The following is a 26692-nucleotide window of genomic DNA, read 5'->3' as shown; positions in this document are numbered from 1 at the left end:
CTCAGTCATGATAGTAATGAATAATGGAGCAGGCTCAAAGATCCAAATGGTCTACTCTGTTCCTGTTTCTTCTGTTCTTCGGAGAATGAGGTATTCAGTCTTTAACAAAAGAGATGTCTGTGGATGCAGATGGTCCACTTCATGTTCCAGATGCAAAACTATTTTGCAGCACTGTGTACTTCCAGTTTGACAAGCACATTCCAACTTATAAAGTTTCCAGCCCAAGCAGTAATTCAATTCTGACCTGTTTACTTAAGAGTAAGCTTTGAAGAAACATGTCTGCATCTTGCCAGAAAATGAACATATGCTATATAGCATAATCCTCTTGCAGTGTAAAGCAGAGTAAAATCCAACTCTGAAGGTCACCAAAACAAAAGCTAAGACTGGAAAATTATTTCTTGTAGGGTCATGTTGATTTAGCAGAGCTTTTGGGATGGCTCTCAGAAAAAAAAATACTGAGATGAATACCTACTTATAATAGTTGTGCCCATATATGTTACAGTTTAAGGTTAATTTGTCATCTTCTTCTCAGAAACAGGCTTTTAGGTCCACTCTGTCTAGGCTAACCATCAAGCAAATCCAACTATATTTTTCCCCACATTCCCAACTTTTCTCTAATTCAACCACTCACCTGAATATTAAAGGCAATTTGTGGAGGCCAATAAACCATTCTTTATGGGAGGAAAGCAGTGCATCTGGAGGAAACGCATGTGGCCACATAGTGAAAGTGTGAGATTCGTGCAGACTGCATTGGATGTTACGACTGATCCACGTCACTGGTGTTAAGAAGCAAAAGCTCTTCTAGCTGTGTCATTGTAGTTACAAAATACTACAATCATTCTGTGATTCTAGATTGAAATTAGTTTTAGCAATTATTTCTTTGTCAATTTACTCCCAAACTATTTTGCACAAACTTTGCCCATGTAAGTCATAATCTGGGTGATCTCTTCCTCCCTCCCCCACTTCATATCTGATGTATGTACACGTGTTTATATATCACACATTTAATATTGCCTACCATTTTAGGAAGGGCATTGATGAGAATGGGTGCACAATATGGATTTAATATCCCAACTCCCAACTCGAGCAATCATTAGGGTTTGACCCTTAACATCAGCCATATGGGAACCAAGCTATGCATCTCAATGCAGGGAGGAGGAAAGGAGGAGAAGTTACAGCCCCTTTCAGGCCCACTGTCTGTGGCCAACTTCTCAGATTGTACAGCAGTCCCAAAAAGTTTAATAAAGCAACAGTTCACATTCCTTTTATTGCTAGACAGAATCCACTGGATAAAGTGCTGAGTATTCCAAAATAAACTTGTATATCAACACCAGTTAAAGTCAACTGATCACTCCCATGTATTCCATTTGTTTACTGTTCTCACACTATGCTGCTGGAAGGCTGATGACTGTCAGTGGAGGAGACTGTGGACGGGCTCAGAAGACAAGCTTACACAGCTCTAGCCCTCAAGCCCTGGAAGGCCCATATTTGGGCTGCTCACCATCCGATCCAGGACATGCCTTCTTCTCATTACTACCACTAGAGAGGAAGTACTGGAGCCTAAAGACCCACTCTTGACATTTTGGGAACAGCTTCTTCCCTTCTGCTATCAGATTTCTGAATGGTCCGTCAACATTACCTCACTTTCCTCTTTTGCACAATTTTTTATTGTAACTTCCAGTAATGTGTTCTGTCTGCACTGTGCTGCTGCACAAAACGACAAATGTCAGTGACAATAAACCTGATTCTAATTCCCAAGTTTCATGATCAACAGTCCGGGCTGGATGGCAGGCCATGGCAAGGGTACTAGTAGATTAGCAGGTGTGGTACAGTATATAAATGCTGTCACTTTGATAGTGGATGACATTTTTGCTTAAGCATGCCAGGACTGCCTCTCTAGGGTAGTGTTTGTACACTGGTTTCTATTGTCAGAATGATACAGACTTTGGGCAGATGGGGCTCGTCAGCTGTGGTTGGCAGATCATTTATAAGAAGAAAAACTCTGATCTCGAACCTCCGCTAGCTTGTGATTATACCCACTCATGGGGAAGGCTTCGGGAGTAAATCTCGAGGGGAGTGGAGGTGGGAGGAATCCCGAGCTAGAGTCCCTGATGCAGTTCTACATTCAGTTCGATGTTGACTGGCAACTCCTGCAACGCCGCTGGTGCCAAACTGCATGGGTCTCTGCTGTTCTTTTGGATTCATCAGCTGCATGGAGAGGGGGAGCCTGCTGCATGGGCAACAACTTGCTCTCAAACAGCTTATCGTATGGCCCTGGCTTGCATATTACGTAGACAGTTAGGATGCAACATCCATGGTTGACCTCAACCAACAGAGGGCTTCCAATGGCATAGTCTAAACAATGGGGTAATTATCAAAATGCTTGTATGCAAAAGTATCATGACATGAAAATAATCAGATCAAAAATGTGTAAGCAATGGCAGTTAAATATCCTTCAACTACCTGGTTTAACTCTAGCTTCTTGAGAATCTTAACCATTAGAAACCAGTTCAGCTCTATTATTTTTAACTTGTGTTTCTTTCAGGCACATCACATCGGGGAGGTTATTCCCACTCTTCAATTGTGTATGCCGTAAAAGAATGTGGCATTCGTCACATTGACACTGCAAAAAAATATGGCTGTGAATCGTATCTGAAGAAGGCAATCGAAGAGAGTGCTGTAAATCATGAGAACCTCTGGATAACAACAAAGCTTTGGCCAGAGGGTTATGGCTATGGAGCAACCAAAGCAGCATGTTTGGAATCCTGCAAAAGCCTCGGTGTGGATTATATTGGTAAGAAGAAAAACCCAAATAAATTTTTAAAAAATAATAGAAATGTTTTAATTATTAAATTGTTTGCTTTTTAAGTATGAACCTGGAATGACCTTACTGTTCATCTTGAAATTTACATTTGGTCTATATTTTTCAGTTATGCTGTGGCTCCACACCCTGATTTAGCTAGATCCCTGTCCCAAATTCCACTGCTTTGCATCCAAATTAGCAGTAAATTAGAGCTTATCTAAGTCATGCTTCAGCTGCCGTCTTCTTAAACCATTCGTTTACAAAACTTTTACCATGTAATACTTCCAATTTAAATGGTTGATGCAGTAGATATGTTAGTAGAACTTCATTGTTAATGGTGCAGCTCAATGTAATTTAAAGACATATTTGTACCAAAAGACAAAAACCAGAGCAATCAGGAGCTAAAGGTAGAAACGGCAGCTCATGAAACTAAGATTTCAGCAGACTGCCTTTAATTCTTATGGTCAATGGTAATGAGAGTCATTCTGTGTGTGATGAAATGTTCACAGTGTTTAACCTGTTTTGAACTGAAACCAAAATATTCAGATAATAAAGACAAACAGAAAATCTGCAGATGCTGGAAATCCAAGCAACACACACAAGATGCTGGAGGAACTCAGCAAGCCAGGCAGTATCTTTTCAAGCCGAGACAATGTTTCAAGCCGAGACCCTTGTTTTACAGTGTACTTACAGCCAGTCATGTAAACTTGCTTAAGTTTTGGTCCTGTGCCTTCATAATGTGAATGCTGTACCTGGTAAATTTGTCTCAGATATCAAGACAGCTTGAAATTTATTAATTACAAAAGCCTTCTGTATGTAATAATCAGATTAATTATTACATAGATGTCCTGGGTACTAGCCTACAAAGTACCCAGGACATCTTCAAGGAGCGGTGTCTCAGAAAGACAGCGTCTATTATTAAGGACCTCCAGCACCCAGGGCATGCCCTTTTCTCACTGTTACCATCAGGTAGGAGGTACAGAAGCCTGAAGGCACACAATCAGCTATTCAGGAACAACTTCTTCCCCTCTGCCATCCAATTCTTAAATGGACATTGAACCCTGGGACACTACCTCACTTTTTTAATACATATTATTTCTGTTTTTGCATGATTTTTAATCTATTCAATATACTGTAATTGATTGACTTATTTATTATTAGTTTTCTCTTCTATATTACGTATTACATTAAACTACTGCTGCTAAGTTAACAAATTTTATGATGTATGCCAGTGATAATAAACCTGATTCTGATTCTGAAAATTGGGTTTAATTACAAGTGTTTATAAACATCTCAAATGTTCTCCTGTTCAGTTGTTACATTTTGAAATCATTCAGCTGAATTACTGTAATCTTTTTGATAGAAATATTATAATAGAATATCATAAACACACAGAACAGTATACATTATACATACAAAGCACTCCATTGAATATTGTAATCAATTCATCTCACAAGTTAACTTTCTTTACCATAATTATAAATATAGCTATGCAGAATTCTTGCATGCTTAGTCTATGTCACATCCAATTATGCCTAACTCATATAAGCCATCTTCAGACTGCTTTAGTGTTTCTTCATATACTAAGGAATGCTTTGTTCTGCAAAAGGATTTTTTTCAAATCAGTCCTTGTACTGTTAGTTCCTTTCCAAATATTTATCATTGTGAAGGTGTGGTACCTGCCAGTCAGAAAATTGTTGGACTGGGACCCATTTCAAAACTTGCATACAAGATCCACACTGATACTTAAGTGCTGAATTAAAGAAGGTGGAATGACTGGAACCCTAAATTTCTCACTTGAATGTAAAAGATTTCATGTTAATTATGAATAAACATAGAAGCTTCCCATACCATTTTAGTGAGTTGTCATAGAGAGATGCAGTATAGAAATATGGCCTTCAATCCACTGAGTCTGCATAAACCATCAAGCACCCATTTTACTAATCCTTCTCTAATTCACTGTCTCCACATTTCCACTAATTTATCTCCCTTTTTCCCCATCCCACATCCAATGTCTACCACTCATCTACATGCTACAATTAACCTAACAACACTCACATTTTTGGGATATGGGGTGGAAACCCATGCAACTAAACAGCGAGTATGCAAACCCCACAGAGCAACTAAGATCAGAATTGAACCTGGATTGCTGCAGCTGTGAGGCAGCAGCTCCACAACTTGTCCCACATAATATGAATCTTTCAACCGACCCTTTAACAACCTATTACTGCTTACATGTTTGATACTGCCTTTACCTATCATATACAGTGCCTGTTAAAAGTATTCACCCCCACCACTGAAAGTTTTCAAGTTTTATTGTTTTGCAACATTGAATCACAGAGGATTTCATTTGGCTTTTTTTTCCAACAGAAAAAGACTTTTTTGTGTCAAAGTGAAAACAGATCTCAACAAAGTGATCTAAATTACAAATATAAAACACAAATTAACTGATTTTAATAAGTTTTCACCCCCTTTAATATGACACACCATACCATCACTGGTGCAGCCAATTTGTTTTAGAAGTCACATATTAGTTAAATGGAGATCTGTTTCTGGAGACCTGTGTGCAGTTAAGGTGTTTCAATTGAACGTAGTAAAAGTACACCTGTATCTGGAAGGTTCAGCTGCTGGTGAGTAAGTATGCTGGCAAAACTACACCATGAAGACAAAAGAATGCTCCAAGCAACTCCACGACAAGGTTATTGAAAAGGACGAGTCAGGAGATGGATACAAGAAAATTTCTGAGTCACTGAATATCCCTTGGAGTACAGTTAATTCAATCATCAATAAATAGAAAGAATATGGCACAGCTGTAAATCTGTCTAGAGCAGGCCATTCTCAAAAACTGAGTGACCGTGCAAGAAGGGGATTAGTGAGGGAGGCTGTCAAGAGACTTATGACAACTCTGGAGGAGTTACAAGCCTCAGTGGCTGGGAGAGACTGAACATACAACACTGTTGCCCAGGTGCTTCACCAGTCGCAGCTTTATGGGAGAGTGGCAGAGAGAGAGCGACTGCTGGAAAAAAAAACTCACATGAAATCTCAGCTAAAGTTTACCAGAAGGCACATGGGAGACTGAAGTCAGATGGAAGAAAGGTTCTATGGTCTGATGAAACCAAAATTGAGCTTTTTGGCTGTCAGATTAAACTGCACATCATCAAAAACACACCATCCCTACTGTGAAACATGGTGGTGGCTGTATCATGCTGTGGGGATGCTTCACTGCAGGAGGCCCTGGAAGACTTATGAAAGTAAAGAGTAAAATGAATGCAGCAAAATACAGGGAAATCCTGGAGGAAAACCAGATGCAGTCTGCAAGAGAACTGCGACTTGGGAGAAGATTTGTTTTCCAACTAGATAATTACCCCAAACATAAAACCAAAGCTACACGAGAATGACTTAAAAACAACAAGGTTAACATCCTGGAGTTGCCAAGTCAGAGCCCAGACCTCAATCCAATTGAGAATTTGTGGCTGGACTTGAAAAGGACTGTTCATTTATATGCAATCTGACTGAGCTTGTGCTGTTTTGTAAAGAAGAATGGGGAAAAATTGCAGTGTCCAGATGTGTAAAGATGATAGAGACCTATCCACACAGACTCAAGGCTGTAATTGCTGCTAAGTTGCATCTACTATATACTGACTTGAAGTGGGTGAGTAATTATGCAATCAATTATTGTGTTTAGTAGTTGTAATAATTTAGACCAATTTGTAGAATTTTTTTCACTTTGAAACGTTGTTGATAAGTGTCAAAAAATTCAAATTAAATCCACTGTGATTCATGTTGTAAAACAATAAAACATGAAAACTTAACTGTAACTGTATATACTAATGACTACACTTGATGAATACTTTATTTTCTTTAAAGCTTTTTGGGATGTCCTGGAAGTGTGAAAAGTACCATATAAATGCAAGTTCTTTAATTTAAAGCATATCGAATTTTCTTCTTATTTCACATTTCCTTTACAATTGAATTTAACAATATAGTTTTTTATCTACCTTTCTTTAAAATTAAAACTAAAAATCTCAAACAAAACACATTGCAGAATTGAGAAATGCAGATTCACACTTTAGTTGAGACTTTTCATAAGACCATAAGACAGGAGCAGAAATAGATTATTAGGCCCATCAAGTCTGTTCCACCATTCTATAATGGCTGATTTATTATCCCTCTCAACCCCATACCCCTGCTTTCTCCCTATAACTTCTGATGCCCTCACTAATCAAGAACCTATCAACCTTCACTTTAAATATAATCAATGACTTGGCCTCCACAGTTGTCTGTGGCAATGAATTTCACAGTTTCACCACCCTCTGGCCAAAGAAATTCCTCCTCATCTCTGTTCTGAAGGGACATCCCTCTATTCTGAGGCTGTGCCCTCTAATCCTAGACTCTCCTACTATTGGAAACATACTCTTCACATCCACTCTACCCAGGCCTTTCAATATTCAATAGGTTTTAATGAGAGTACCCTGCTCTACACTTCAGCGAGCACAGGCTCAGAAGCATCAAACACCTCCCATACTTTAACCCTTATGTTCTGGGGTTATTCTCGTAAACTTCCTCTGGACCCTCTCCAATGCCAGTGCATCCTTTTTTAGATACAGAGCCCAAAACAGCTTGCAATAGTCCACATGTGGTTTGACCAATGTCTTATAAAGCCTCAGCATTACATCATTGCTTGTATATTGTAGTCCTTTTGAAATTAATGTTAATGTTGCATTTGTCTTCCTTACTACTGACTCAGACTGCAAGTTCTGTGCTAGGACTCCCAAGTCTCCTTGCACTTCTGATTTATGAATTTACCACCCATTTATAAAATAGTCTCTGCCTTTTATTCTTTCTACCAAAGTGCATGACCATATACTTCCCTACGCTGTGTTTCATTTGCCATTTCTTGGACCATTCTCCTAATTTGTCCAAGTCCTTCTGTAAGCTCCTTGCTTCCTCAACACAACCTGCCCCTCCGCCTATCTTTGTGATGGAAAATGCTTCTGATTTTTTATGCCTTTTTATTCCCAGCATCAATTGATCTGTTTTGTAGTTCCATTATTTTCATTTCCATTTCTCAGTACCTGTTTAGCTTGATGAGCTCTTTCTCGATTTGTAACATAGAAGAAGGAAGTAAATTTGTATTAACTGTCCTTTGCTGCCATTTCATTAGTGTAAGAATTTGCATTCTTAAAAATTTGCTGGCAATGACCACTCATAACAAATGATATAGTATATTTGCTTTAAAATATTCTGAAGGGGTCATTGTTAGTAGCACATTTTAAAAGTTGATGCTTGCCCTCTTTAGATTTTTTTAATATTTTAAAAGGCAGGATATGATGTCAGGAAGAAGGTTGTAATGCAGAACTTGTTATTTGTATGATTTGGCAATGAACAGCTGAACAAACAATACCTTGGAATTCACTTGTAATCATCATATAAAGGGCAAACATTAACAGCAGACTATTTGCATTGTTGAGTAGGTGCCTATCTATTTCCGTCTTTGCAAACTGTAGTTGCTATAGTTGGACTTATTATTGTTTTGAATTTGTTAGACACTCATCGGGGGAAAGCTGGCAATTAGCATCGCGCAATGCAGCTGATAAGGAGGGACTGTTTTTAAAAAATTGCACAATAAATTCCATGAATTCTATTATTCCTACCGAGCATCTTTTTATTTTAGGTTATAAACACTTGATTATACTTTTTTGGCCTCAACCTGCATGTATATTTACCGGGGAGGAAGTGACCAAGCATGTGTGAGGGTGAGATAAATTAGTTACCATTTGTGCCAGCTGTTTGCAATAGATTTTAAACCTTCATGTGCTGCTGTTGTATGAGGTGAGGACTGTCATCCACCAACTGAATCTATGCAAGCCTTTAGTGTCTGTTTTGCAAAATGGACCTTATATTAAGGAATATTCAAACTAACCCATCATTTTGTAAAAATAATGTTAGTAAAGCATAGGGTGGTACGACTTACTTATATGACAATAGTTAGTGCCTTGTCCTTAATGAGCCAAGACAAAACCTCCGTTACTATTGCACCATGAAATTTAGACTTTGCAGAGATGTCAATACATGAAGTGAACTGCTGTGGAAGTTGCAGTAAAGCAAAGGTGGCCTGGAGCAGGTATAGTCAAGTAAGACCTTCGGAGACACCGTTGCTTACTGCAGACCAGATAGATGCAGCAGCATGTAATCAAACCAAACATGTGAGGCCTCTGTAGTGAGACTTCTCCAGAATGTTCTTCCTAAAACCTAGCATTCCTTTACAGAATACGGGGTGCCGGAGACAGACAAGATAACAGAAGGATGTGAAACATGCCCAACAACTAACAATCTATTATCTTTACTAACTTCAAAATATCATCGGCTGTCCACTTGAAATCTAGACTGACTTTGTGGTGAAACCTCTATTGTGAATGCCAATTGATTTTGTGAGTAAGGAATTCAAACATATACGATTTACGATAATCTATATCTATAACTGATAAGTCATTGGACAAGTAAAATAAAAATGAATGCTTGAGTGGTAAGAGTGCATGTGTTCTGTGCCCAGTTATTTTAGTTATTTTATTATTGGCGACAACTGTTACTTAGAGTCTGTTGGTAGATAGAATATGTCCACAGAGGCAGAAGTGTAGCTTCCAACACCAGGTGTTAGCCATGCTTTTGGAAGGAACTGCCATTTTTACCAGAAATCTAGTCAGAGACAGAGTTTGGAACAAAGTTCCTTCAGTTAAAATTTTCCTCTGCTGATGGAGGAAGGAATCTAAGCTGGTTTATTGGCTTGGAATTTGTTAAGAGCTTTCAAATAGTGGAGAAATCTGAGAGTTCTGTGAGTTAGTTTCAGCCCCATTGCTATCTGGAAGTACCAAAATCAGGTGCTTCCTCAAGAGTTAGAAGAGGGAGTGATGTCTCCAGGTCGCTTGTGTTTCTTCTACCAGCATGTTCAGACTGCAGTTGGTAGAAGATTTGGATGTTTGCATGCTTTCTTAACTTTGCATGTGGCTGTATGATACCAATTTCTCATCCGGATTTGTGGGCCAAACATAAAATCTAGTTGATGATAAAATTGGTACTGTTACACAATTAGCATGTACTGAATATTCATGCAGTGATTGTACATGACATGCATACAGTAGTCGAATAAAAGGACAAAATAGATTACTGTTGGATGCTATTTTAAAACAAAAGATCCATCAATCTTAATCGAGATTGAATTCTTACAATAATTTGTTTTTGTACCTTGATTTTGTAAATAAGCAAATAATGCATTATATCTCTCAAGCAATATATCTCAGAAATATGCTGTTGTACGTGAAAATGACCTTTCAGACCTTTAACCTGCTTTTTGACAGTTTACACTTTATCAGAATAACAACTGTATGTCTTAAATTTTGTAAGTACTAACCTTTCATTCTGCGAAGTAGTAACTAATTTCTGATTGGCGTATACAACTTCCACAATAAGTCAAATATGTATTATAAAGATACATTAATACAGATTGAGTATTCCTTACCCAAAATGCTTAGGGCTGGAAGTGTTTTGGATTTCAGATTTTTCATATTTTGGAATATATAATGAGGTAGCTTGGGATTGCCATCACTTCCGACTCTGAATTTATGTGCTACCGGTAAGCAGTCTTTGTCTTACACTTGTTCATCACACATGTGAACTTAATAGTAAAAATTATTACATACCATTAAAGCAATAAAAATATAATGTGTGCACAGTTACAAGAGCAGCATAACAGCATCATGGGAATACCTGAATCAGCTGTTGAATGACAACAAACAAAGGCAGGCTTTCAGTCTCCACCTACAATGCTATGTTTTGATTAAAAGATTACAGTGCACTATCTTTTTATTTTACTTTGTTTTTATACCTTACATAAAACCTGAAAAATTGCTATTTTAGACTTGTTCTGGTATTAGATTTTCATCAGCAACAATCTGGCAAACTCAATAAACTTTCTGCTGCTTCATGATCAGCAGGCACTTTAAAAAATTTAATGCTGTGTCTTTTCTTAAATTTCTGCAATCAGCCTGCTGAATATTCACAATTACCTTCAATTTTCAGTTTGCCATGATGAATCTGCCTGTTTCATGATCAGCATACCATTAACTGGCAAATGTTCAAAATGATGCTGACAAATCCAGTCTTTCAATATATGATCAAGATCTTAACTTTTCGCTTTTTACAATGCTTTTTTTTATATTTCATTAACTTCGGTTCATTATATACAATATGTGAGGTCACTCTTCAGAACTGTCTGCGGGGCGCAGAGACCTATACTTGGGTACCATCTTTTAACTTGAGATGTTCAGTCTAGTCCCAGAAATTATAATGATCTATAGAAGTTCTAAGCTACAAATTTTACTGTATATTACAACTTTATTCTGTGATATTCTCAGAATTTAATGAATATTAATTGTCATACTTGTATGTATTCTACAAATCATAATTTTGATGCTGAGTCCTGCTTACATTTAATCTGCTAATGCAGAAATGTATCACAATAATCTGGATGCCATTTCTGGAAAGCATGCTTGAACAAATGTAAAATTTCACTGTATAAATCCCAGCCTGTTTAGTCTAGCTCTGGAACCATCTACAAATGTGTGCCCTTTAAATTTAGATTAGATTAGATTAGATTAGATTCAACTTTATTGTCATAAAAACCACCCTGTCTCTCTTCGCTACCATCACATATCGCACTTGACCCTTCACAATCTAATCACTCAAGACTCTTTTACCTCCCCCCCCCCATTTCCTCTCATTTGTGCTGTTAACTATGCTTTGTTGGCTCTTCACAGCAACTAGCACTCGCACTGCCCCACAACCCACCTGAAACTCTTGTGAGCATTTCATACAATGCTCATACTTTATGCTTCATGCAGTAAAAATTTACAAAAGTGGATCCTTGGAGAAACCACAATGGCATTCCAGTTATTACATATTTGACACGAAGTACCTGATTCAACTTCCAGAGCATAATTTGCAAGATTTAGATTTCTAATGCATGAGTTTTTGTGAGATATGAGAGTTGCACAACACAGATATCAGACCACCAGTGCTATTCTAGAGCTGATCTCTGCAGGTAAAATAATTTTACTTACACCGAACTGAATGGTTTTCTTTCTCCATTTCCTCCCTTTTGTTAACTGCATGCTTAGAATTATTTAAAGTGATTATCAGTGATTCTCAGGTTGATCTCTATGTGCTACTACAAAAATCAGATGAGTGCTCGTTTGGTGATTTCTAATGTTCTTTAATTTGTTAGAGTAAACAGGGAATGGTGAGGCAGGTGCTAAAGGAACTTTTTTTTTAAAAAAAAAGCACATTGTATGAAATACCCAGTTCAGGCAGCATTTATGGGAAATAAAACTGAGTCGATAACCTTTCTTCAGAACTAGAAAAAAAAGTTTAAAATCAAACACGTTTTTAATGATGGAGAAGGGTATTGAAGGAACCTTTACTGATCTGATGTTTTTACACAGATGGGAGAAAACCCCAGCTATGTATAGAGCCAGAAGGGATACGAGAGGTTCTAAATGAATAATTTTCAATGGTATTCACAGAGAAGCAGACTTTGTGATTGGAGAACTCATCAAAGGGGAAGGAGAAAGTGAAATTCTGGTAACACACTCAGAATGCTGGAGGAACTTAATAGGTCAGGCAGCAGCTATAGAGAGTTTTGAATGACCAGTGGAGTTTCTCCAGTGTCTGTGTGTGCAAATCTCAAGACTTCATCTTCAGAATTTTTTGTGTTGGTGAAATCCTAATACAGATTTCCATGTGTTTTAGTAAGGCCTCAGCAATAGTAGAGGGTTGTTTCCATGATTGAATGTCTGTGACTAATGGCGTCACACAAGGATTGGTGCTGTTTGTAATATATATGAGTGATACGGATCTAGATGTAGGAGACGTGATCAGTAAGTGCCTATTAAGTTTGGTAGAGTTGTTGACAGTGTGGATGATAATCTTGGGTTTCTGAGTGATATTAACGTATTGGTGAAATGGCAGATAAAGTTTAATCCTGATGAATGTGAGGAATGGATTTTTGGAGTACTAATGAGGCTAAGACAGCCACCATGAATGGTAAGGTCCTGGGTGGATGGAGAAGCAGAGAGACCTTGGTGTCCAAAATTCTTCGAAGATTGCACCGTAGGCAATGATGTAGTTAAAAAAGCATAAGGGATACTGCACTGCCAGACAGAGTTGTGAAGCAGAGCTACAAACAGCATTTAACAGCACTTGAATTACCTTGGCATTGAAGGATACAGAACCAGTGCTTGAAGGTGGAATTAACATGGATGGGTTCCAATGATCAGTGTGGACTTTTGAGCTAAATAGCCTGTTTCCATGCTGTATGACTTAATGACTTGACTGGGAAGCAAAATAGAAATGACACTGAGCAAGGCAGTCCTATAAGGAGGCAGTGTGGTTGGGTGGGTGAGTTGGCTCTTAATTGCAGGGTATGTATGCTTAGGATATTCAGGAAGCAATTCTATTTCAGCTTGCCTATCTGTTGTGATGCCTTTGAAATGTTTTCCCATTTTCTTAATTTGATATTTTCTTAACTGATGGTTTTTCTCTCCCTCCCCCTCTTCTTTGCAATTAGAACTCTTCATTGACCTCAATGTTGATCTCCTTATATGCTGACTAATCTGTCGAGTGATTTTTGGCTTTTTTAAAAATGCTTTTTTACTACTCCAAGCTGTTTAGAGATGCAATCAGGCTTTACGCAGTGTAAAGGCTAATATCACACAGTTTTTAAACCCACTTGGATGCACAGTCATCCACAGCATGACTGACAGTTGTTGCACACTGAATGCATCCTAATTAGCAGGTAACGGTGACAAGTAAACTCCACATCACAATCCCATCTGATTCAGCCCTGTAGGCTCATTACCTGGATTGCCTTTGTATGTTTTGATGTTGGAAAACAACCAGAATAGTCTGTCCAATATTACCTGGCATTGAAAGTAATTATTGTATATTTTGAAAGTTTGAGATTGACAGATCATATAGTTTAACACATAGCTAAGGAGATGGTGCAGGAGGGAGGGCTTCTGATTTTTGGATCATTTGTCTCTATTCCAGGGAAGGTGGGATCTGTACAGGCAGAACGGTTTGCACCTGAACTAGAGGAAGTCTAATATACTTGCAGGAAGGTTTGCTACTGCTGCACAGGGGAGGGGTGTTTAGAGTTGCAAGGGGATGGGAGTCAAAGCACCAAAACAGGTAGTGGAGTAATTCTGGGGAAAGATTTCGTTAAGCCTACATACAAAGTCTTACATTCCAAGTGGCAATAATTTTCTTTTGTGTTACTTGAATTTTATGAGCAGCAGCTTGATGACAGTTGGGGATCCCCTGCTGCCCAGAATCAACCCTACTGAGCGAAGCATCTTCAGAATTGTCTTGAAGATCCTCTTGATGCTGTTGTTGTGTGATACATTTTGTGAACTTGACCATGGTTTCCTTAGTAAATAGATTCTAGAAAAACCCAGTATCTAGCAATGGTGGTTTGCTATTGCCTACTGTTGGGCGAACTAAAGAAATCGGCATTTCTCTTCCCAAATGTTCATCCGCCTGTACTATAGCCGTTGACATTTGAGGTTGTAGCTCACCCGCCTTCTCCATCATAAGTTCAGTTGGCCTTCGCTCGTATCCTGAGCAGGAACTCTTGCAGGTGCTACCGTTCCGGGTCAGAGCGGCCCTGGGAGCAATGACTGACGAAGGGGTAACTCCACTTTCCCCAAAGCTCTGAAAGTCCCCAATCAGAGCCTCATCACTGGTTGCAATTTAGAGTCATACCCAGGACACTAGTTTATTCTTGTGGAACATCCCATACTAATGGAGTAGGAATTCTTATGGCTGAAAACATGGCAAGAAGTGTTTTAGGACATTGGTCAATATCAGAAAGCGTGCTCCTTGTTAGATCCATTTGACTTAGCAATTATACAAGTATATGCACCAACAACAGATGGAACAAATGAAGATATAGATAAATTCTATGAAGAGCTTGAACAAGCAAAGAATGGATGCAAATCTCAAGATATTGTTATTGTCATGGGAGATCTAAATGCTAAAGTGTGCTGATGGAAATGCCATAGGAAAATTTGGACTAGGAGAAAGAAATGAAAGAGGTGAGAAATGCGTAGAATGGTGCAAGATGAATAATCAGGTCATTATGAATACCTACTTTAAAAACCATCCAAGAGGCTCGTGGACCTGGAAAAGTCCAGGTGATAACACTAGAAATCAAATTGACTTTATTACTATAAACCAAAGATTTAGAAAGTCAGTGACTCAATGCAAAACATATTCAGGTGCAGACTGTAATAGTGACCGTAACCCAGTAGTTTGTCATGTAAAAGTAGAACTTAAAAAATTAAAGAAGCAAAAACCTGAACAATCCCTTGACTACTTGCAATTAATTAAAGAAGAAAACTTAAGACAAAAATTTACAATTGAAGTAAGGAATAGATTTCAAAGTCCAGAAATGGAATCTGTTGAAGATGATAGCAATCATGTAGAAATGAAATTTAACTCTCTAAAGGATGCCTTAGTAGAATCAGCAAAGTCAGTGATTCCTAAGAAAGAAAAAAGCACAAAGAATAAATGAATGACAGATGAAATCAAAAATCTAATGGAAGAAAGGAGATGGAAGAAAGCAAATCCTATAGAATATAAGTCCTTGGATAAAAAAGTTAAAAGTTTATGTCAAAAAGCCAAAGAAGAATGGTTAAAACAGGAATGTGAGCAAATAGAAAGAATCCCTATTACTGATCCAAAAAGGTTACATCAACAAATCAAGAATATCACTGGTAAAAAGCTCCTCTGTTCTTCAGGTGGATGTTTGAAAGCAAAGGACGGTATCATTATCATGGAAAAAGATGAGATTATGAACAAATGGACTGAGTATATTTAGGAATTGTTTGAAGATGATCGAGGTGAAAAACCCGAAATTAAGAAAAACATTGAAGGTCCAAGTATTTTAAAATCTGAAGTTTGTAATGCAATAAATAAGATGAAGAAAGGAAAGGCAGCAGGTCCTGATGAATTAGTAATAGAACGAATTATCATCCTTGAAGATTATGGAATTGAAAAACTTACTGATTTAATCAATGACATTTATGAGACTGGAATAATACCAGAAGAGATGAAAAAAATCAGTATTTATCACTCTTCCTAAGAAACCTGGAGCAATAGAATGTGAATTACATAGGACCATAAGTTTAATGAGTCATATCACCAAGATACTTATAGGAGTTTTGATGACAAGAGCTAGAAGTAAGATAGAGCTGAAATAGGTAAAGAACAATGTGGTTTTGTGAAAGACAAAGGTAAAAGAAATGCAATATTGATGTTAAGGATACTATCAGAACGAGCTATTCAAGTGCAAAAAGATTTGTTTGTTTGTTTTATCGACTACACAAAAGCACTTGATAAAGTGAAGCACAATAAGTTACTTGAAATGTTACAGAAAACTCTAGATCTAGATTCGAAAGACCTCTGCCTAGTCAGAAATCTGTACTGGGAACAATCTGCCGCTGTAAGAATAGATGGAGAAGTGAGTCAGTTCATGAAAATCAAGAGGCGTTCGACAAGGGTGTGTTTTCTCCCCTGATTAATATGTACAGTGAAACAATATTACAAAAAATAAGAGACATCTTGGGAATCAAAGTTGGCAGTGAAAATATCAATAATTTCAGATATGCAGATGACACTGTGTTAATTGCAAGCACGGAGGAAGAACTACAAAACTTAATTGATATAATTGTTGAAGAAAGTGCAAAATTGGGTCTATCAATTGCTAAAAGACACAATGTCAGATTGTATGGTGATATCCAAAAAGAAGGAGAATCCTATCTGCAGGCTGAGAATAAATGGGGAAGATATAAAACCAGTACAGAACCTTTGCTACTTAGTAAGCTGGGTGACATCAGATGGCAGGTGCGACATGGACATCAAAAGAAGAATAGGGATGGCAAAAGACACCTTTACGAGAATGAAGAGTATACTGACCAATACTAAACTAGGCATGACAACCCACCTCAGAGTACTGAAATGTTACGTTTATCCAGTTATGTTATATGGCTCAGAACGTTGGACAATATCTAGTAACATGAGGAAATGAATTGTGGCAGCAGAGATGTGGTTTTTGAGGAGGATGCAAAGAATATCATGGATGAAACGAATATTTAATGAGGATGTTATGAACAGAGCAAATGCAAAAAGAGAAATAATGTATGAGATCATGAAAAGGCAATATGGCTTCATTGGACATGTGATTAGGAAAGAGGAGTTAGGATGAACGGTAATTATGGGGAAAGATTGAAGGGGAGAAAGCAAGAGGAAGACAAAGACAAATGATGATGGAGACAGCAGCCAGAGAACTGGAAATGAATACCAATGAATTGATCCACTTGACCCGAAACAGGAGTGTGTGGGCCATGGCAGTCAAAACTCAAACTGGGCACAGCACCTGATGATGATGATGACATACAAAGTCAGAAATTGAAATGTCTGAGTTGTGTATATTTCAATGCAAGGAGTATTGTAGGAAAGACAGATGAGTTTAGGGCATTGATCATCATGTAGAATTATGATATTGTAACTATTAGTGAGACTTGGTTCCAGGAGGGGCTGGACTGGCAGCTCAGTTTTCCAGGATCCCGTAGTTTTAGATGTGATAGAGTGTGAGGGATTGAAGGGGGAGGGATGGGATTACTAGTCAGGGAAAATGTCATGGTAGCGTTCAGTCAGGACAGACTGGAGAGCTCATCTTCTGTGGTTATATCAGTGGAACTGAGGAATAAGAAAAGGATGGCCATATTAATAGAATTATATTATAGACCACCCAATAGTCAGCGGAATTTAGATGAGCAAATTTATGTGAGATTGACAACTGTTGCAAGAACCATAAAGTTGTGATAGTAAGTGATTTTAACTTACCACATATTTATTGAGTGGGACTCCTATACTGTAAAAGGGCTGGATGGAACAGAGTTAGTCAAATGTGTTCAGGAAAGTTTCCTTTATCACCACATAGAGGTTCCAACTAAAGGGATTATGATACTAGATCTCCTATTAGGGAATGAGATTAGGTAGTTGACAAAAATTTGTGTAGCGGAACACTTTGCATCTAGTGATTGTAATGCTATTAGTCACAATATAATTATGGAAAAGGATAGGTCTGGTCCTCTGGTTGAGATTCTAAATTGGAGAAAAACTAATTGTGATGGTATCAGAAAGGATTTGGCAACTAGGCATTGAGATGGGTTGTTTTCCAGCAAAGATGTACTTGGTAAGTGGGAGGCCTAAAGTGAAAATTTTGAGAGTACAGAGTTTGTATGTTGCTGTCAGAATAAAAGGCAAAGATAACGGGTTTAAGGAACCTTGGTTTTTAAGAGGTATTGAGGCCCTGGTTAAGAAGAAGGGGGTACATAGCAGGCAAAGGCAGAAAGAAACAAATGAGGTACTTGAGTGTAAGAAATGCAAGAGAACACAAGAAGGAAATCAGGAGGGCTAAAAGATGGCATGCCGTTGCTCTAGCAAACAAGGTGGAGGAGAATCCCAACTTCTATGGATATATTAAGAGCAAAAGGATTGCAAGGAATAAAATTGGTCTTCTTAAAGATCATAGTGGTCATTTATGCATGAAACTGAAAGAGACAGGAAATCTTAACTGGATTGTTTGCATGTGTATTTATTCGAGAGATAGACAGTGTCTGTGGAAGCAAGGCAAATTAGCAGTGAGGTCATGCACTGTATACAAGCTACAGAGGAGGAGGTGTTGGTGTCTTGAGGTAAATTAGGGTGGGTAAATTCCTACGCTTAACCAAGTATTCCTTCATACTGTGCAGAAATTCCTGGGGCCGTTGAAGAGATATCTAAAATGTCCTTAGCAATGACTGAAATGCTGTGGAGGATTAGAGATAGCTAATATTGTTTTCCGTTGTTTAACAAAGGCTCTAAAAATAAGAAGGGACATTATCAGCTGGCGAGTCTGACATCAGTAGTGGGTAAATTCATGGAAGGTATTCTAAGGAACTGGGTATATAAGTATTAGGATAGATACAGACTGATTACAGATAGTCAATATGGCTTTGTGCATGTCTAACCACTATTATGGAATTTTTCAAGGAAGTTACCAGGAATGTTGATGAAGGCAAGGCAGTGGATGTTGTCTACCTGGACTTCTCCAAGACCTTTGACAAGGTCGCTCATGGGAGGTTGGTCTAGAAAGTTGGGTCACAGCATTAATGATGAGCTAGTGAATTGGATTAGACATTGAATTCACGGGTATTGAAGAGTGTGGTAGAACAGAGGGATCTGGGAATACAGATTCATAATTCCTTGAAAGTGGTGGCACAAGTAGACTGGGTTATAAAAAGATCTTTTAGCACATTGGGCTTCGAAAATCAAAATGCTTAGTACAGAAATAGGGATTTTTAGTTAATGTTGTGTACAATGTTGGTGAGTCCTAATTTGGAGTATTGTGTACGGTTCTGATCACCTATCTGCAGGAAAATTGTCTATAAGATTGAAAGAGTGCAGAGAAATTTTAGGAGAATGTTGCCAGAACTTGAGGATTTGAATTACAGGGAAAGGTTGAATAGGTTACAACTTTATTCCCTCGAGTGTAGGAGAATGAGGGGAGAATTGATAGAGGTCTACAAAATTGAGGTTATAGACAGAGTAAATGCAAGCCAGTTATTTCCACTCAGGTTGGATGAGAGTTGGGTTAAGGGTGCAAGTTGAACTGTTTAAGGGGAACATGTGGGAACTTCATCATTCAGGGTGGTGAGAGTGTTGAACAAGCTGTCAGTGGAAGTGGTGGATATGAGTTTGATTTAAACTTTTAAAGAGAAATTTGGATAGATACATGGATGGGGGGAGTGTTGAGGGCTATGGTCTGGGTGCAGGTGAATGGAACTGTGCAGATTAACAGTTTGGCATGGACTAGATGGGCTATGACTTTATAACTATCTCCTTCTGTAGAGCTGCTGATTTTGGATATGTGAATCTGCTTCGTCTCAGAAGTAGCTTGCTTTGCCCACTTAATTTGGACAGAATATGGTGTAGCATAGAAATATTCACTTCCTTTATTGATGCTGAAAAAAATTAATGTGCATTTCTAGTTTATATTTTGGACTTTGAACATCTTTTCTTGAAACAGTTGATTGTTAATGGACCAAAATATTTAGAACAACAATGTTGAAGATAAAATTCTATAATAAAAAATAAAAAGTTCAATATCGTTTTAGATAATACAGTAGAATTTCAATAAGCCGATATTCTCAGAGCTGAGGTGGTGCCAGACTGGGATGTTTTCAAGACAGAGATGTTATTCATTTTAATATACTGATCCACTTTAAATACACTTTTAATTTTAGACTGTTATTATAATTTATTCAGTGAACCTAAGACAATGCGGGATACAAAGCCAGGTGTGTTGGTAATGTTGGAAACAAGAATCGAATATGTTTAATGAGGCTTGGAAACAGGACACCCTGATACACTAAGGAACAGTTTATAAGAAATGCTAGAAGCAGAGCCCTGCAGAGTTGATACAGTAAACCTTAAATTCTAAAACATATTCAAAATTGGAAGGTGGACTTGTTTATTCCATTTCTCTTTTTATATACTGTAAATAACTTGCCATCATACACCAGTTTTACTTAGCTGCTTGCCACCGGTGCCAACCTGAGAAAATCTGATAATCAAATTGAATTAAATAGAGTACCTAAATGAATTAATCTAATTGTGAATTTCAAAAGATAATTGCAATCTTGCTTTCCCATGAAAAACTGGCAAGGTAGTTCTTTGATACTTCCAGTGATGTTTTGCTTTACATAGAATATTAGTTGGTGAAACCAAACAAAAAGTCCCATTTCTTTTTATGATGCTACATTACTAATGTTGATACTATGATTGTTAGCTGAATTAATTCACATGCTGATACAATTTCTTCTCTATTGTGCATGGGCAAATAGTGTATGGTTGTACCAAATGTTATCTAAACTCTGTCAATCTAGCTGTTATTCACACCAAAGGACCTTCGACACATTTTTGAAGTACAGTATATCCATAATTTTGGCTTCAGTTCATTATTTCTTCAGAGGATATGTACCCAGATGTAGATATTCTTTTATTTCCAGATCTTTACCTTATGCACTGACCTGGTGGAAATGTCCCGGGAAAAACTAATCGTGAACTTCGAGCTGAAACGTGGAAAGCAATTGAAGAATTGTATGACGAAGGTGAGTAGCAGCTACTAAGTGAATTATGTTGATACTTTTCCAAATATTATGTGCTACCATTTACACTTTTTGCATCTTAATATATATTTCAATGCCCTTTCTTTGGATAATACCATGTGTACTTTCCTAAATTGATTTTTAAAAAATATTTTGATTTGTGGGTATCAGGCTAAGAGTGGTGCAGAGTAGATTCAGAAATTGCAGAAAGTTAGTAATGACCAATTGGATGAGCAAATCATTACCTTTTGTTGCTTGCTCCTTCCAAATGTATAAAGGTATTTATAAGTGGGTGCACCTTAGATGTTCTTGCCGACCATTAACAATGAGTTTCAGGTCGCTGCCAGCTGATGTGAGTTGAGTTGGATGCATTAACAGCTCAAGATAAAGCAGTCTTAATGTGGCAGCCTCATCTGAAGCTGCAAGAGTTTAGTACTAGAATACTCTGCTCTTCATCTTTTACATTATTTATTTATTTTGTATCTGATGGTAATTACTAATGTCTTTCACTGTAACTGCTGGCAAAAAACACATTTCATGACATACATCCTTGATAATAAACCTGATTCTGATTTTAAAGTATACTTAAATTTACTCCTCAAAAAATAATGATGAGCTTCCCCTTAGTCAGATTTCAGTGTTGGGATGTGTCCTTATTCAGAAGACACTCCTTAAATGGGGAATATTGTAAAGGACCCAACGCTGTAGAAGGATGAATGTTCTAAGACTGGCCAATGACAGGTGATCCTCAGAACAAGGTGATCTAATTTCACAGATAACACTCTAAAATAGTAGGAATTGCATTATTATACATGGGTGAATTACAGCAGAGTGCCTGGTCACAATCGCATTTCACTCAAGATTCAAAGTAAATTTATTATCAAAATACATGTATGTCACCACATACAATCCTGAGATTCATTTTCTTGAACTTCAGAAATAAGTAATTGTCAAACACATAGAACTGCGGAAAAGACAGGACTACACTTTTTTTTTTCATCATCAAGAGAAAATCTGCGGATGCTGGAAATCCAAGCAACACACACAAAATGCTGGAGAAACTCAAAAGGCCAGGCAGCATCTATAGAAAAGAGTACAGTTGATGTTTCGAGGCAAGACCCTTCATCGGGTCTGGAAAAAATAAAGATGAGGAGTCAGAATGAGAAAGTGGGTGGAGGGGTGAAATAAAGAGCTGGGAAGTTGCTTGATGAAAGAGATACAGGGCTGTAGAAGGGGACTGATAGGAGAGGACAGAAAGCCATCGAAGAAAGGAAAGGAGGGGTGCAGCGAGGTGATGAGCAGGTAAGAAGGTAAGGTGAGAGAGGGAAATGGGAATGGTGAAGGATAGGGGGGCACTACTGCAAGTTTGAGAAATTAATGTTCATGCCATGAGGTTGGAGGCTACCCAGACAGAATATAAGGTGTTGTTTCTTCAACCTGAGTGTGGCCTCATCGCGACAGTAGAGGAGGCCATGGACTGACATGTCGGAATGGGAAGTGGAATTAAAGTGGGTGGCCACTGGGAGATCCTGCTTTTTCTGGCGGATGGAGCATAGGTGGTCAGCTAAGCAGTCTCCCAATCTGCATCAGGTCTCCCCAATATACAGGAAGCCACACTGGGAGCATCAGATACAATAGGTGACCTGAACATACTCACAGGTGAAGTGTTGCCTCGCCTGGAAGGAGTGCTTGGAGTCTTGAGTGGTATTGAGGGAGGAAGTGTAGGAGCAGGTGTAGCAGTTGTTCTGCTTGCAAGGAAATCTTTCTGCTTTCCACAGGGATTGCTCCCTTCACGACTCCCTTGTCCATTCATCCCCCCCCACTGTTCTCCCTTCTGGCACTTACCCTTGCAAGCGGAGCAAGTGCTACACCTGCCCCTACACCTCCTCTCTTTCTCTACCAATCAGGGCCCCAAACAGTCCTCCTTAAGGAAGTGTAGTATACCCATATTGGCAAATTATAAGCCAATGTCACAATTGCTTCCCCATACAAGGTGGTACTCTTTGTTCCTATGATTCCAGACTTCTCACAATCTTTAAAGTTTATAGATTTTTTTAAAAATTCTCACAGTTTGTTGACCATTTCTAATTTCCTCAAACCAAATTGATTAGAAGTAGTCACTGTAATGTTGAAATTGCCGCAATTGTTATGTAACATTTCTCAACAATATGACAAAATCAGATAATTATCCGCACTTTTGCAATATTCTGATCAGCTTTGTAGTTTTTTGTTTATCGTTAATTACCTTGGTGACTTTTTCTTGTAGTTATTCATTAAGATAAGCCTAAGTCTCTCTATATTTACAATATACTAAAGCTGTTTGTTATCTTTTATTTTTATAGTTATATTTCAGGCACTTTTAAAGACTTTATATTTCTTGTTTTTTGCAATCTGCTTGATAACATTCTTATCTCCAGACTTTCTGTGGAGAGACCATTAATCAACTGTGGCTCAGTATGGTTAGCACCTTTTCATTCAGATATATGCCTGTGATAAAAACTGGAATAAATTAAAGTCAGAATAATATGTATTTGTTTGGGCAATGCTACTTCCAATTTGAGGACTATAATATGTTATGTTATTCAAATGTACTTTGGGATGTCAATTCATTTTCCTAAAAATAATTTCTCCATCTACTATGCACATGCACCTATTTGAACCTCATTTAAATAAGCAATATGCATGTTTTAATCTGGTGGATAGTTAGGAAACAACGGAGGCAGTTATTTCTTTGTTTTGGACCCCATGCCTGTGTATTAAAAGATGGCCTGTTTCCTATGACAAAGAATTTCCTTATTCTACCTGGCTTCATCACATCTGCTACTAAAACCTATCTTTACTAGCTGGTTTCAATCTTTCTGTTCTATGTAAAACTCTGCTGCTCATGTTCAAACTTCAATCAGTGTGTGCTTCATGACACACTGGTTTTCATTTAAGCAATGCCTCATCTTAATATGTCGTTCCTCTCCACACCTTGTGGCACATCGAGCGGCAACCTGTACCATTTCGTTAGCATTTGTCTGTTTTTTTTTAACGAGGCCAAGTTGCTAGCTCGATGCTCAACCCAGCACAGATGGAAAGTGTGCAAAGAGCCGGCCGTATTCGAAGCCTGGACCACTTGCCTGGAAGTCCAGTGCAGATGCTTCTACACCAACAACTGGCTTTCAATTTAACATACTCGGTCTTTCCAAATCCCACCATGGTCCCAAGCACCTCTATCCGTTATAGCTTTTCAACAGTATCTTGCACAACTCAGGTGACTGCCTTGCAGCTTCAGTGACCAGGTTGAAACCTGACATACGGAGTTTATAATTTTCCCCTTTTCCCACTGTCCATTTTCACCCACATGCCAAAAATGTGCAGTTTGATAGGTTAATTAGCCCATTAAATTGCCCCTAGTGTGTCGGTGAGTGGAAGTATAATGGAGAGTTAATGTGAATGTGGGGAAAAAAATTGGATTATTGAAGGATTATAGTTAAAAAGGATTTGGCGTCAAGTATGAAGAACCTGTTTCCATACAATTGATTTGATGACTCTGATTCACTATAGAAATATAAAGAAATTAGACATAAACAGTGGCCATTTTATTAGGTACCGACGGATACAACCATTGTTGGTAGAATCTCAGGTGGTGACGAAAGGGTGTGCAGGAATGAAATATGCCAAATAGCTGCAGCAACAGCCTGGCACTCAATGTCAGTAAGACGAAAGAGCTGATTGTGGGCTTCAGGGAGGGTAAGACGAAGGAACGCATTCTAGAGGGATCAGAAGTGGAGTGAGTGTGCAGTTTCAAGTTCCTGGGTGTCAAGATCTCCAAGGATCTAACCTGGTCCCAATATAGCGATGTAGTTATAAAGAAGGCAAGACAGCGGCTATACTTTATTAGGAGTTTGAAGAGATTTGGCATGTCAACAAACACACTCAGAAACTTCTATAGTTGTACTGTGGAGAGCTTCTGACAGGATGCATCACTGTCTGGTATGGTAGGGCTACTGCGCAGGACCAAAAGAAGCTGCAGAGAGTTGTAAATCTAGTCATCTCCATCTTGGGTACTAGCCTACAAAGAACGCAGGACATCTTTAGGGAACGGTGTCTCAGAAAGGCAGCGTCCATTATTAAGGACCTCCAGCACCCAGGGCATGCCCTTTTCTCACTGTTACCATCAGGTAGGAGGCACAGAAGCCTGAAGGCACACACTCAGTGATTCAGGGATAGCTTCTTCCCCTCTGCCATCCAATTCCTAAACAGACACTGAACTGGTGACCACTACCTCACTTTTTTAATATAAAATTTATTTCTGTGTTTTGCACGATTTTAATCTATTCAATATACGTATACTATAATTGTTTTATTATTATTATTTGATTTATTATTATTTTCTCTTCTATATCATGTATTGCATTGGACTGCTGTTGCTAAGTTAACAAATTTCATGTCACATGCCGGTGATAATAAACCTGATTCTGATTCTGACCTTGTATTCTGTCTGGGTACCCTCCATGAATATTGATTTCTCCTTTCGGTAAACAAATTTCCCCTGCCCCTTTCTCTATTCCCTACTCTGAACTTGTACTTCTTCTCACCTACCTCTTACTTCCCCCTAGGTCCACCCCTCTTTTCCTTTCTCTTATGGTCCACTCTCCTCTCCTATCAGATTCTTTCTTCTCCAGTCCTTGACCTTTCCCACTCACCTGGCTTCACCTATCATGTTCTAGCTAGCATCTTTCCCCTCCGATACGCACCTTTTTATTCTGACATCTAGCCCCTTCCTTCTCAGCCCTTTTCAGGTCTTGGCCTGAAATGTCAACTGCTTATTCATTTCCATAGATGCTGCCTGACCTGCTGAGTTCTTCCAGCATTTTGTGTTTGTTGCTCCCTATAGCATGTATTCCTTTCCTCTATTATGCTATTAATAATGCACAAAGTATTTGTTTAATAAAGCTCCTGTGAAATATCTGAGGATGATTTTGCAAAAGGAGTTAAAAATGGAAAGATTGAAAAAAGGAGGAGGAATATGCTATTTGGCTCTGAATGGAGGTCCAGTCATGATTGTGAAGCATAGTCCAGTTGAACCATTCAAAACAATTATCATGGCTTATCATCCACTAACAGTCCCCCTTGGTGGCGCAATAATGTCAGTGCCAGACTCTGGAGCGAAGGTTCCCAAGTTCGAATCCAAGTCGGGTTGAGCATCGAGCTAGCAACTCGGCCTCGTAAAAACAAGAATAGCTTGCTACGGAAACACCATCATGACGGTGCCCCAATAACTCCACTGTCGAGTTAAAGGCTATTCTTCTTCTATTATCCACTAAAGTACTCTATTCTTGCTTTCTCCCTATATCCCTTAATAAGTTTCATATTAAAAAAATATATATACCTCATTTCTGAATATGTTTAATGACTTGATCTCCGTTACCTTTATGATAGACCTCCCTCAATGTGAAGGAATTTCTCCTGATCTCAATTATAAATGACAAATGTCGTGACCATCATTCTGTTGTCTGTAGTTAACAAAAACATTCTCACAATATCGAGTCTAACTTGTCCTGGTAGAATTTTATGGGCTTCTATGAGATCCCCACTTATTCATCCATAGTCTAGTGAATATAGACCTACCTGA

At 38.3% G+C, this 26692-nt stretch overlaps 1 protein-coding gene across 3 annotated transcripts in view; it reads left to right on the top strand.

Moving 5' to 3' along the window:
- LOC140206037 (uncharacterized oxidoreductase ZK1290.5) overlaps positions 1 to 26692 on the top strand; it is a 159924-nt gene that overhangs the window by 49136 nt on the left and 84096 nt on the right. For all 3 annotated transcript variants that reach the window (XM_072274095.1, XM_072274097.1, XM_072274094.1), the window contains exon 2: positions 2546 to 2794. In XM_072274095.1, coding sequence (XP_072130196.1) covers positions 2546 to 2794 — 249 coding nt within the window. The remainder of the gene's footprint in view (positions 1 to 2545; positions 2795 to 26692) is intronic.

This window comes from Mobula birostris, chromosome 12 (assembly GCF_030028105.1).
Source record: "Mobula birostris isolate sMobBir1 chromosome 12, sMobBir1.hap1, whole genome shotgun sequence".
In the NCBI taxonomy this organism is placed as follows: Eukaryota; Metazoa; Chordata; class Chondrichthyes; order Myliobatiformes; family Myliobatidae; genus Mobula; species Mobula birostris.
The sequence above is the reverse complement of the archived record's forward strand: the minus strand, read 5'-3'. Positions and strand labels throughout refer to the sequence as shown.